At 41.7% G+C, this 14331-nt stretch overlaps 1 protein-coding gene across 2 annotated transcripts in view; it reads left to right on the forward strand.

Moving 5' to 3' along the window:
- LOC134533661 (selenocysteine-specific elongation factor) overlaps positions 1-12955 on the forward strand; it is a 67767-nt gene extending 54812 nt beyond the window's left edge. For both annotated transcript variants that reach the window (XM_063371200.1, XM_063371201.1), the window contains exon 7: positions 9541-12955. In XM_063371200.1, coding sequence (XP_063227270.1) covers positions 9541-9695 — 155 coding nt within the window. In that variant the 3' untranslated portion in view covers positions 9696-12955. The remainder of the gene's footprint in view (positions 1-9540) is intronic.
- Positions 12956-14331: the final 1376 nt, after the last annotated feature.

A 14331-nucleotide genomic window follows, 5' to 3' on the forward strand; every position in this document is an offset into this window, starting at 1 on the left:
TACATATTTAACTCACTAACAAAATTGGCTCTAGCAAAGTTATATAAATCAACACACAAAACTATAAAAATAACCTAAGGAAATAATTACAAAATTGAAACCTCCCTTTTTCTGTACCCCATAAAATGATTGAATAGGGTTACAAAATTTACAGAATACTATAATGTCATAACAATCAAAACTTGACATCTCAATCATAAAAGTTGTTTTAGCTACATCATAGTTTATGTGGAGCATAACTGCACTGACTAAACAATGTTGCTAAAGTAAATGTTTACAGTTTTATCCACAGCCCATGTTTACCAGATGCACGTAAAACTCTGTTCCTACAATTGTAGGCAACACACGAATTCAGCATATCGACGCTTCGTAGCCTCTTGATCATGGCTGTTACAACAAAACTGCTAACAAATATCTTCAAGATAAAGCTTGGAGGAGATAAACATATCGCTTGGACCACAATAAACCACAAATTCACGTTCGTTTCATAAAATTACAGTCACTTCGCCATGCTTTCCTTGCTTTGGGATGGAGGTTACCGCTTTGTTTTGCCCCCTAAACTGTCAAAGTCCATCATAACCAACATCATAACATTGAGTTTCAATTGGAATCAAATATGGCGTCCTATTAGCAGTCTGTGTATTTCTAGGTCGTTGGTCCCCTTAGACACAAACAAAACACATGCGCAATCCAACCTTTTCGCCAAAGATATAAGAAATACTAGACTTGCGTTACATAACGAAGCGTAACCGTTCTCATTACTTGATATTAGTGGCGATGTAGAGAACTGTATTGGCACTTTGAAAAATATGAAATCACGTAGTTTTACACCACTGCTCACGAGTATCTAAACATCTATGATTTTGCTTTGGGAGAAAAAAATAGTTGTTTACTGTTTAGTTTGACGGAGTTCGGTTTTGACTGCGAGTGATGACAGTCGTTCCTGTGCTTACTCGCGGTTAAGTTGGACAACTCGTTAAATGCAGTATTAGCGGAAGACATTGATTATGATCGTATGGAGGTAGTGTCGCGCAATGATGTAAAGCGAAAAAGCATAAGTGAAACCTGTGATCTGATCGCACGAACAAACAAATCATGCAGGCGTGACGTCCGTTTAAGTAATTCTTTGGGCGAAGAAATGTCCGGCGACGGACGAGACCGGGTGGACGATCAACAACGTGGAAGTGGGTACGTACCAGGTGGGAGCGCACGTTACCCTGATTCCTGTAGCGGTCCTTTCATTGTAGTAGTAGAATCCCTTGATAGTAATATCGGAAACTTGCACCCGATTGCTTTAGGTAAAAGAATGCACCCTAATCGTTACATATTGCAAATACAACAAGCAGGTCCAAAACGGCTGAAAATGTACTTTAGTACGGCGACAGCTGCCAATCAATTTCTGGATTCTGATACACCAGGCTAGATGAACCTGCGAGCAAGCATCCCCATGGGTCTAACGAGGAAACAGGGTATCATGTATGGTGTTCCTTTGGATGTTAGTATGGATGAAGTCCTCGACGGATATGAAAGCGCTACCCACAAACTCCTGCATGCGGAACGTCTCGCCAAGCATATCCAACGCGATGGACAGGATCTTCGGGTACCCATCAAGCTCCTCAGTCTCACCTTTGAAGGGCAAACGCTGCCTCCATATATTAGTATTTATAAAGAAATTTACAAAGTGACCCCTAAAGTCCAGAGCGTCACCATGTGTTATCAATGCCACCGATTTGGTCACACTGCCAAAAACTGTCGTTCCACGACTCCTCGGTGTGCTACCTGCCTTCATGTACATGGACAGGCCTGCCCGACAGTTGATACACCACATTGTGTCAACTGCCGGGGACCACACTCGGCTCTCAATAAAAAGCTCTGCCCCATGTGGGAACGTGAACGTGAAATCAAACGGCTAATGGCTTATCATAATCTTTTGTATGCAGATGCGACAAAAAAGTTACCACCCGGTCCATGTGTACCGGAACAACAGGTCCATTATCCTATAATAGGGTTCCCTGTTCTGCAACCCCATCTCCAACATACAGTTTCCACCCACAACAGTACACCTGTAGAGGTTCCCGCACCACAGCCGACGTTTGCTCACGTGACCCAACGCACCATGCGACGTAAGACTGTGCCAACACGTCCCGATGGCTATACCACATGTTACAAGGCGATCCCACCCGTCATTCCGCTGGACTCCCACACAAATGGCGACATTCGCCAATATTACGCGCAGTTCCGTCCTGAAGTGCCAGACGTCACTATCGGACCAGTACACAATCCACACGCAGGTGAGCACAACCTTGAACACCCGCCACCTACCCCTACAGGCACCGAGCACACTGTTCCTAATGATAAAGTACAGAATATCGTCAATATGATTGAGGGCTTGGTCAGCACTGCCAAGACCGACCATACGTTCGCCGTCAACAAGGATACCTTGATGGAGGTTCTCCTCCGCATTTTGAACCTATAATTCAATCTTCTTGTACCATCTCACTTCCTTTCAACCTTAAGATACTACAATGGAATGCTAGGTCATTGATCGCTAATCGATATCCCATGGAACACTATCTACACCTACACAACGTTGATATTATATTGCTATGTGAAACCAGACTTACGGACAAATACACAGTCAGGATACCAGGATATCAACTATACAGATCTCACAAACCTGACCGGGGTACTGCTATTTTCGTGAATAAATACTTTAGTGTAGCGGAAATATCGATTCAATATCCACCCCGTGCTGACAACATTGATGCTGTCGCTATTCAGATCCATCACCGACACTTCGTTTGGGCCATAGTTGATACACTCTATGTCCACCCCAACTCCTCCATTGATGCTGATACATGGGACCTTTTCTTCCGCCAATTTCCCACCCCTGTAGTAATAGGTGGGGATTTTAATAGCCACCATTCCTCTTGGGGTAATGCTTATTGTGATGCAGCAGGCCGGACATTGCTTGATTTTCTTCATTCCTCGAGCTATATGGTCATGAATGACAAACGCCACACTCGGTTAGGTTGCTACCAACAACAATGTACTGCTATAGACCTAACTCTCATTTCTACAGATCTCGCGGGGCAACTTACCTGGACTGTCTTAGAGGACAATTGGGGGAGTGATCATTTTCCCATATTGTTGACTACGCAGGTCGGCCAACCTTTGCCTCCTCAACAGTCTCCAGCAACAGCCAAGTTTCGTACCCATCAAGCTGACTGGAGTAAATTCCGCGGCCTTCTGGCCAATATCGCCCCTTTTGCGGACATAGGCCTAGGAATGGTAAATGCATGTTACGACTATTTCTACACGCAAATCTTGCATGCCGCTCATCAAGCCATCCCTCTAACATGCCAGACCGCTTGTCGTAAACGTAAACCCACTTGGTGGGATGATAAATGTCAGACTACAAATACTGCACGACTTACGGCCCTTAAAACTTATAAACACTGCTCCACTCTCAGTAACTACATTGCATTACAGAAAGCACAAGCAGTGGCGAAACGGACATGGAAGGGGGTGAAAAAGGAAAAGTGGCACGCCTTCTGCACATCATTTTCGCGGTCTACTCCCCTGCCACAATTATGGAGGAAGTTTAAACAATTTCGGTCTAGCAAAGATTTCTCTTATGTGACTCCTATCCCTGATGTCATAGTACCGGCCTTTATGCGGCATATTGCCCCGGATTATGTTATGCTCCGCCTACGCCGCCCCTGAATAGGCATATAGATCATACTGCCTTAGTTATGCCTTTTACGCAGCATGAGCTACAAACTTGTATACGTCATACTCCTAATACGGCGCCGGGAGTTGACAAAATCCCATATGTGATGATTGAACCTCCCTGAGAAATGTACTTCCTACTTATTACAACTATATAATCACATTTTCGTTCATGGTGTAACTCCGTTAGCCTGGTGGGAATTCATCATAATTCCTATTAAAAAGCAGAATAAACCGCTGTTAGCCCCTACTTCTTACCGGCCCATTGCACTCCGCTCATGTCTTGCAAAGGTTTTTGAAAAACTATTGAAAAATAGGTTACAGTGGTGGTTGGAAAAGAATAAGCTCATCCGACCGGAGCAGTTTGGATTTCGGCCAGGTATCGGTTCACACGAGGCCATACTGTCCTTATTGTCAAAAATTCATGCTGCCTTCAAGCTAAAGAAAATATGTACCGCGCTCTTTGTAGACCTGGTATCCGCTTTCGATAATGTTAACTTGACTGTATTGTATGAGAAGCTGTGCCATATTGGAATTCCTACTCAAATTATTAAATGTGTACACGCTCTTTTTTCTGTCCGACAATATTACCCAATCACGTCACAGACACCATCGTCTGCACGCATAGTATAAAATGGCCTTTCACAAGGCAGTACATTGAGCCCACTCCTGTTCCTTTTGTATACCCAAGACTTAGTTTATCACATTGGCCGTACATCCTATAACATTACTTATGCAGATGATATCGTGATATGGGCCTATAATACAACATATCAGGGAGCTCAGGACACGCTGTGTGACACTCTCCACAGGCTTCAGGCATGGACTGATAGCAATGGATTAGAAATATCCCCGGCGAAAAGTAAGGTCGTGTTTTTTACGAGGAAATATAAACCACACAATTTTCCACCCTTCCAACTGCTGGGTCAACCCTTACCGATTGTGACAGAAATTAAATACCTAGGTGTGGTATTTGATCATCGTTTGACGGGTAAAGCCCACATTAAATATCTAACGCATAAATGTCGGAAGCGGATTGATCTGTTAAAAGCTCTAACACACCGCACGTGGGGTGCAGAGGTCAACTTATTAAAACTATTTTATATTACCACTATTCGGTCGGTGCTCGATTATTGCTGTTGTGTTCTTTACAACCTCTCTCCCACCAGGAGTGCTGAACTGGAGAAGATACAGAATGTTAGTATGCGGATCATTTTAGGTGCCTTCCCTTCGACGCCTATCCCATGTATGCAATTCGAACTGGGACTTTGTTTGCCACTAACCCTCCATAGAAAGTGCTTCCTGGGGAAACTTTGGATACACTCAAGGGCATCTCATGTTGCCAGTTATATGCGGGCGGTGGACAAACTGGATTTGGATATTCCGGACGCTCTTAAACGAGCAAAGTCCCATATCGTTTCTACGCCCTGTTTAAACAAATATACTTTAACATATGATATTACGTTTCAACCGCTGCGAACACAGGTCATAGGTAGTAAGGAACAACCGTCATATCTAACCGCTCAGGAGTTCTACGAAAGCGTGAATCACGTGCATTTGCATCGAACTATATATACAGATGCTTCCAAAACAGACACAGGGGTAGGAGCTGCCTATTACGATAGTCACAATAAAACTACTGGCTTATATAAACTGCCCCCTATAACTACCATTTACTATGCTGAAGCGTATGCGGTCTTTAAGGCGTTGCAGTATGTGCTCCGAGAAAAAATTCACCAATCTATTATTCTGTCAGATTCATATAGTTTAATTCAGTCTCTCAATTCCACCCCCCTTCCTAGAGAACCTGTGGTCTGGCTTATTAAGGAACTTTCACTCACCTTGTGTAGACTTAACATCAGTGTACAATTTTTCTGGATACCTATTCATATCGGGATTCACGGGAATGAAATGGTAGACCGCCTGGCCAATTTGGCTCGATGCTGTGGTAGTACGGTTCCGGCGGTATCATATAATGTCCTTCTCCCTTACCTCGACCGGCTCATTATGAAGGAGTGGGATGCCGTATGGAGACGCTATGCCAGGGATAACGCAACAGTTTACGCGTCCTTATATCAACATAGACCGGTCAGCACGGATATCGTCTTTGATAATCAGCCGCGTCACCTTGCTGTCTTATCATTTCGACTCCGATCCAATCATACTGCTGCCCCTGCCCATTTGCATAAACTCGGTATTCAAGACAATTCTGACTGCACATGTGGTGCTGTCCTGGCGGATGTTAATCATTTACTATTTGAATGTCGTTGTGTCCGTTCGCGGGATAACCTCTATGCTCAACTTAAGAGTCTTAATTTGCCTTTGCCAATGGCGTACCCTTCCTTGTTGTTTACGTCTACTTGTGAGGTCTGTATAGTTCTGTCCCATTTCCTATTCGAGAATGGCATCCACATATGAGTTAATGGTAACGCCCTTGGGTCCCCTGTCCTTGGTGACCGGTGTATTATATTAACATTTGACCTTATTCCATGGCCTTCTTTCCATTGGTCGATGGGCCTCGACCGAGAAGATAGTTAGCAATGAATAGTTCCTGCTAGGTATTCCTACCATGCCCCTCCGCCTACGTGCGCTCCGCCTGGTATATATTTCAGTTGGATCACGCCGGTGTTGATCTCTAGAAGAGGCGGTTTTTTGCAGCGAGATATTGAAGACATCTGGTTGTGAGGGACCATAAGCCGTGTTGACCACGTGCGAGTATAGTTCTGGTTGTGGGCGAAAGCCGTTAACCAACAAAACAAAACAAAAAAAAAAATTTAGTTTAACGGGCTTTGTCGGCTGACGTTACGTTATTAAGGCTTGTGCAAAGTATCTGTTCCTATTTTCGATGCCGTTGTACATTAAAACAAACTAGCAGCCTACAAATAATAGATGTCGCAACCGATCAGCTTGTTACTTGTACACCTAAAAGTGTTTAGAAGTATTTTGAACGTCTGACAGACAGTAAATCCCTGGAAAAGTATGTCTCGTGTGAAAAATTTTTTTTGAGATGCGAGCATGGTACGTCTGGCTATCAAAAAAGAATTTGAGGATGCTAAAAAGTATGAAGTCGCCGCTGAAAAAAGGGCAAGTGAAGCAGACAAAAGAAATAGCAGAAAAAAAAAAACAACTAACTTTGCAAGAAACGTTTAAATGGCCATCTTCTCATATTATCATTAAAATTTTGCTTTTTTTTTTTTTTTTTAATTTTTCCGATCCCGTCCCGTTTCCCGCGGGAATAATTTATTTTTCCCGAAAATTTCCCGCAGTACAAAAACCTATTCCCGCACACCCCTAGTTTTCTTGCTTCCTCGAACTGCTTGCGCTCGTTCTTCGAAGTGTTGACTGCCCGCACTATACTGCTTGTATCACAGATAAGGCTGCCGAGTACACCCAATGCAGGCAAAATCAAAAGTATAAATCTGCCAGTAATCATCTTATTGATAATTGTATTTTTTTCCTTGGCTTTTTCCGTGCCTACACCAGTCTTGCACGAATGTGCCTAGCTCTTGTGGATCTTGGCATGGCCAGTACTCATTCCTTATTTAGTCTTGGCCTTCATGACTGTCGATACACCCCAATGCCGCAAATTTTTTCTTCTGTTTCAGCACCTGGCGATTTACTTGTATCTCAAGCTTCCTGTGCCAGTATCTCTTCAGCTCAGTGCCTTGATTCCAGATCCTTGATTCCCGATCCTTGCTGAGTGAATACCATATCGTGCTGCTTGCACTTCTCATCGAGAGAATTTACGTCCATGTCACATGGAGCTGGTCTTTTGGCCACCGAAACTATATTCTGGAAAGTGTAGCTCGAAATGTAGGTGTGTTTTGGTTCTTACCTCTTCTGTAAATTATGCACAACTGAGCTACAAGTATCATGTGTTTGCTTTTATAGAATTTCGCCAGTACAATGCAAGTCGTCAAGCAAGACGGTTGTTTGCCTGCGTGCATAATGCAAGACAGTGAAGCCAGTGTGTGCGAATCGTGGCATGGCTCTTTATTACTCTCTACCGTACGATGCATAATGGTAGGCTCATCCAAATATGGGTAAACATGCATTCTACTGAGTTTGCTGGAAGAACTTAATGGTCTGCCCAACTTTAGTGGAGACTGTAGCCTGCCTGACACATTCTTCGAGGAGAAAGTGAAGGAAGTCATTCCTCCAGGGCTCGCCAGAGTTAGTGGAGGAGTCATCAGCTTCTGCACCTACCACGAGGTTCATGCATGTTGTGTGGCAACTGAGTGTTGCAGCCTAGAGAAAGATTTGGTCATGACTCATGAGTGATCACTTGTGTCTAAGGCACTCTACCTCCTACCATCAGAGAAACAATGAATCTGACACTATGAATAAACTAACAGAAGAAAAAAATATATAATATGAATTTGTGTCGCCTACCTAATTGCATGAACATGTAAATATGTTTTCTTACAACCTACACTTTACATAGCTGATAGTGCTTCCACCGTTTCAAAGTGAGAGAGAGAGAGAGAGAGAGAGAGAGAGAGAGAGAGAGAGAGAGATTGAGAGAGAGAGAGAGAGAGAGAGCGTAAGCATAATTTATTTACCACATAATTTTTATCAATTACATATATAATAAACATTATATGCCTATAAATGAGAACAAACATTGTTCTTATAAGCATTCTTATAACAGCATGAAGCCTTGTTTACAAAAAATTAGTAACATATTCAATAAAGACAGTATACCTCTAACAAAGATCTATCGTTACATATACTATAACTATTAAGAATTTAAAATATAAACATATTTCATAAGTATGGTAGATTATAACAGAAATTTTGCACTCCCCTTATAATCATTTTATTATACTATAAAGAATTTAAAGTTATAAATGTTTGATCAAGATAGTATGCCTAGAGCTCAGAGCTAAAACTATACTACTTACATATATTACTATAAACAATTTAAGGATAGTTATACATATTTAATGAACATACTATATCTATGCCTATCATTATGTGCATATAATACACCACTCAATCCAAAATGGAGTGCACTGAAAGCTTTCCTTGTGAACTATGTACCATAACAGACTGAAAGCCCCTCCAATATGGCGACACGCTCTGCCAACTACATTTTAAATTTAAATGTGGCACTCTCTTCCAACTACTTTTATGAAAATTAATTGTGTCGCTTCCTAGCGGCTGACACGATCATTCAAGATGGTTGACTGTGTTGCCTTCTGGAAGCTTGTGCTGGAATTAAGGATGGTACCCTCTGGGAAACTAATTTTGTGGATTTTACATTTAGAGCTTCCTACCTATTGCATTAAAGACATACTGTGAAAGCATATATTCCTTAAGTGTTTATTCCCAAACTGATCTCTCAGCCCAGTGTCAGCCTCAACATGCTTGTATCCCTTGATTCGGGAGCCAGCCACTGCAGGATTTTTGTGCAAATAACTTCCCTAAATTTTCGGAATCAAGATGCCACCATCAGCAGATGACATCATCATCATCATCATCATCATCCCCTCCACAACTTGTTTGAATACCACAGGTTAATAACCTGTTGACCTAGATCAATGGCCCATGCTTTTGGAGGCAATGTTTACCAATGCCTATTTTTACCCCATCGCCCTCACATCATAGATGTGTTCCAGAACCGGCTAGCTCCAACTACTTATGTAAATATATTTAGGCTCCAATACAGGAAGACGCATTACAGTTCATCACAGAATTGTTCAAGATCTCACTTCCAAACTAACTTAATTAATATCGTAAGATTCTAGTGTATCATCTAGTGTGATGAGTTCTGCGAAGAGAAGTAAGAGGTGTGTGTTGGTGCAGGTGGGCTGCTGCAGTCCACGCTCGACCGACTGGCCTCCAAGAAGGGCAGGAGGTCGGCACCAGAGGGCACTGTTGCTGCCGAGCCTGTCCGGGCCACGCTGCACTTCAGGAGATACGTGTACGACCCACTTAAGAGGATCGTGCAGGCCTCGTAGTGATGCTCCGAGTACAGTTGTGAAATACATGCGCGCGTAAATCGAGGAACAGACATTTACGTATTAACTAACTGCAGTTTCCAACGTAACTAATCAAAGAACAATTTTTAAATGAAAATATTTGCTGATAGAACTTACATCACTAGCATTGTGCCTATGCTGCAAACATCTGCATTTTTCCACGACATTATTATACATAAATGCGTAAAGTTACATAGCTGCTTGCTTAACTTTTCTGCGGTGCTCCATCTGTTCCAAGGCATTGGCTACTCGCAGAGCATAGTTGCCATAAAGTGGGAGGGTCCCTAGCTTGGCACAGTAAACATACGCCTGTGTCCTTGTGCATATGTGGTGCACTACTCAGAGCTATAGTTGTTCCACTGTGTCAGAGTACTCGTCACTGACTGAAGCGCACAGAGTGCAGTTCCCAGCTGCCACGCCATGAAACGTTCGCCTCTGCGACTTTGCATTCCGAACCATCCTTCCCCCTGCTTGTCTGTGAAACAGAATTCAGCCAATCATCTTCAAGCGTGGCATTATCAAATATTATTTTTTTTGTTCAGATAAACATATGGTGTACCTACATGTGCTATGCCAGTAGGGTTAAAATATGTACATTTCAACTGTGATAATTCTGACTCCTTCTAGGAAATGTTAAGATGTGCTATGTTTCAATTTGTAAATACAGTATAACCCCGATTTAACGAAGTGCTACGGTAACCGAAAATGTTTACTCTAAATCGATGTTTCGTTAAATCCGATTTACCGATTTTCAATGACCCCCGCACTCATAATCGCGTCCCTACCGTTTCCATATCGTAGACAGGGTCGACGGCGATATCTTGTGCTGCCGTGCTATCTCAGACTTCGTCAACTTTCCATCTTAAACGTGTTTGATCTCGCTCGTACGGCCCCCGGTTCGTACGAACACCTCAGTCGTACGTACAGATTTTCAGAAACCGTGAAAAATTAGGCAAAAAAATATATGAAAAGTGTAAGAAATACGTTAAAGTTTATTAAAATACAGTCGCAACCTGCAGCGTTTATAACAAATACGAACTACATACACATTGTGTCACAGTAAAAAAATTTTAAAAAAAATGGCCGCAAATTGATGGAAATAGCGCGCCGTACGCGGAGAAAGGTAATTAATTGTACTCAGTCAGCTGTTGTTACGGCGTGGCGTAGCCGCCGGCTGGCTCTCTCTGTTCGCTGAGCTGCGCATGCGCTGTATAACTCACTCAACTCTCCGCCCAGACTCGTGACCTTCCATCAGCAGCCAGCCAATAGACGCGAGCTTAGCGGAAAAAAAAATAAAAGCTCCACCGCCCGTGTCCCAGTTTTGTCCAGTTCTAATACCAGTAACATAAACGAATCGTCAAAAAAACGTAACAAAGCCGATATCCAAAAACAGTAAATAAAGTCATGTACAGTAGAATCCCGCCGATGCACGCGGTAGTGTCTAGCTGAGCTCGGTGTTTCCACTATCGCACGAAAAGCCGTCTCAGCTGCCATGTTATCTTACCCGCCCGCACGCACGAAAAGCCGCTGTGGTAGCTTCTGCGAGTGCGTAAGAAACTCGTCCGGCCAGGCTGGCGGTAGCGGTGGCTTGACGTCATATGACGTGACGCTTACCTCTCCCATCCCCTGCTAATTCTTCAAGGCTCATCCCTCCCAGAGCTACAAACCATGTAAACCCCCCCCCCCCCCCCTTTTTATCAACTAACATTTCAACACATTCCCTCCCTTATTACAAACTTCTGCGTGAGAAACTGTCAGCATCCTCCTCCCCTCCCACACCGCGTGCGACAAAAGCCAGACTGTATAGTCCATTCTCGGTAAAATAAATATTTTTATGGGCTTATACGACTGTCCTTCGCCGTTAATAAATACTTTATAAGTTTAAGTTATTATGATACAATTTGTTTATTAGTCACACAGCAGTTTCTGCTGAAAAATCACTAATACCTCGAATTTTATTGAATAGAAAAATTTAGCAGGGCCGTAAATATATTTATTTTAATGCATAGTTACTTTTCCATCTGCATTCCAACGGTTTTTTTTATCCCCCGCTGCGAAGGGACGTGGGAAAGATAATTGCTTGAGCTGTCAAAATAAACATCGCTGACGGCTAGGGTGGGAGCGCATCCTGTCGGTCTGTCGCTGTGATTATCTACTCCAAAACATCAAAGTCCGAACAGCACTTATAAAAAATGTATTCCAAATACTAAACACCCGCACAAAGCTCTTACTGAGAATAATAATGGCGTATTGGTGTGACGTGGTTACAAGTTGAAGAAACCTGGAGGATGGGAAAAGGAATATTTGGAAACGTGTGATTATTGGCTAGCACTGTTACTATGCGGGCGTGATTGGAAGATAACGTGGTGAGTCAAGCCAGGAATAGAGAAGGGGGAGGGGGATGCGGACAAAGAAACCCTTCATGACGTCATGTGTCGCGGACAGTCTATCTATCCAGGCGCGCGCAATGGCACGCACCTACGCAATTCAGTTACAGCGCCCGGAGTTTTTAAGCAATTTGAACAATTTTTATTTTTATTTTTTCGTGATTGGACAGATGATGCACAGGCACATATTAATATATAGTACCTCCATTCTATTACTGACACCACAGAGTGTATTTTTTAATAAGTTTCCGTTACAATTTACTTTCATTTTTTGGAAATCTATATTATTATTTTAATAAATTGGTGTTTTTTGATGGTTCCTGAAAAGCTTTACGTTAAATCGCTGTTTTCGTTAAATCCGTGTTCGCAAAATCGGGGTTCTACTGTACTAGTGTGTTCTCTACGTTAGTTCATTTCCTTTACCTTGGATATAATATCTATATAGCTCTATGAAACAAATTTTGGGTTTTCTTTAAAATTCTAAACAACAAATTGACTTATATGTTTGGCAAATGAAATAGTATTTTATTTATTTATTAAATAAGATCATGTAATATTATGGTAATATAAAATACAATATTGTATCAGAATTAATGTGTTTCAAAAGCATCTAATAAATTAAGGAGAATTGTATTTAAATAAAACTTAAGAATGTAATATCTATATAGCTCTGGCCAACAAGTTTTGAGTTCTCTTTAAAATTCTAAAGAACAAATTGGCTTATGTGTTTAGCAAATTAAATAATATTTTATTAATTCATGAAAGAAGATTCATGTAATATAAAATATAATGTTGTATCAGTGTAAATATGTTTCAAAGGCATTTAATAAATTAAGTAGAAATGTCTTAAAACTTAAGAAAAATATCCTAAGTGACTCATGATGAGTTTTTGACTATTAATATTATTTAAGACTATAAATTGTTTAGTATTAACATCAACCATTGGTGCCCAACAACTTTATTATACTGAAATTTTAGTAATTGTTTACCCATATTGGAGCAATATCGTAACACAACTATTAACTAGATGTACAACAGTTTGTGACATTTCCTGGCCCATATGTGGAACATGCCATCACAGTCTGAGTACATTGACAAAAGAGAAACATTTGAGCGAGTCCTTATAAACATAAAAAATATAAATAATAATAATAAAATGACAGGTACGGCTTGACCAAGACCTTGAGATCATTCGCGACACATTGCTGCCAAATAGGTTGTGTTTGTATATCTCTGTAACATTTATACATCAAAGTCATATAACAGTTATGTGTGAAAGAGCTATCAGTGTTTTTCTTTAAAAACATAAATTATACAGAAAACCTTAACTCACAAAGAAAAACAATGCCTTGAAAAGTTATGAGAACAGCAAGTACTATACACAAAAAAGGCCTCTGTAGAAAATTTTCAATCATTTTGGATACCAAATTTTCTCCCCTGAACTCTATTGTTGTATGCACAGCAAAAACATTCTCTCTCTTCAACAGTAGAGTACTTTCTAGCGGATAAACATCTCGGACCTATAGGAGTATACTAGGAAAAGCCCCTTTATTTTTGCAGGTTTTTTTTAAATAAAGGTTTTCAAACAAATTATTGCATTACCTAAAACTATAGTGAAATAAACGAAGAATATGGTAAAAATAACAGTAACAAGTTGTTACGGGGGCCGTAGTCTCTGATATTTACTGACTGAATTTTACTGCGTGCTTGAATTTTATGGGCGCCACCGTGCCACGTGCACGGACCGATGTGAGACTCTTTCCCAGGGTCGTGACGTCGCCCATGTGAGGCGTGATTTTAATTTCCCCCTGAATACACCTAGCACGGATCCCTGCCCGCTCTCAGCGTCGGGCACGCTATTACCTACGCAGTGGGCTCTCAGGCGTCCCACACGCCGTCACACTCCACGTGGTCGAACAGATATAAATAAGAAAATAATACATTTGATTTACACACCTGATTTATTCGGCGAATGCAACTTACACGATTGAAACTGTTTAAAACGCCCGCGGCACAAATCGGTTTAGGTGTGAAGAACCCCACGTGGTCACATCTTACATTACGTATTACAAAAGAGAAAAGACCGTTGCTGGTCGTAAGACAATTAGTTATGCAGTCCCCCGACCGAGAGGAGCTCCGAGGACAAAAAGAAAACAATTTATACGGAATTAAATGGAAACAGAATTACTGGGTGGTGAAACAAGCGGTGAGGTCCCCGGAGTGCTGGC

The sequence above is a fragment of the Bacillus rossius genome, chromosome 7, assembly GCF_032445375.1.
Source record: "Bacillus rossius redtenbacheri isolate Brsri chromosome 7, Brsri_v3, whole genome shotgun sequence".
In the NCBI taxonomy this organism is placed as follows: domain Eukaryota; kingdom Metazoa; phylum Arthropoda; class Insecta; order Phasmatodea; family Bacillidae; genus Bacillus; species Bacillus rossius.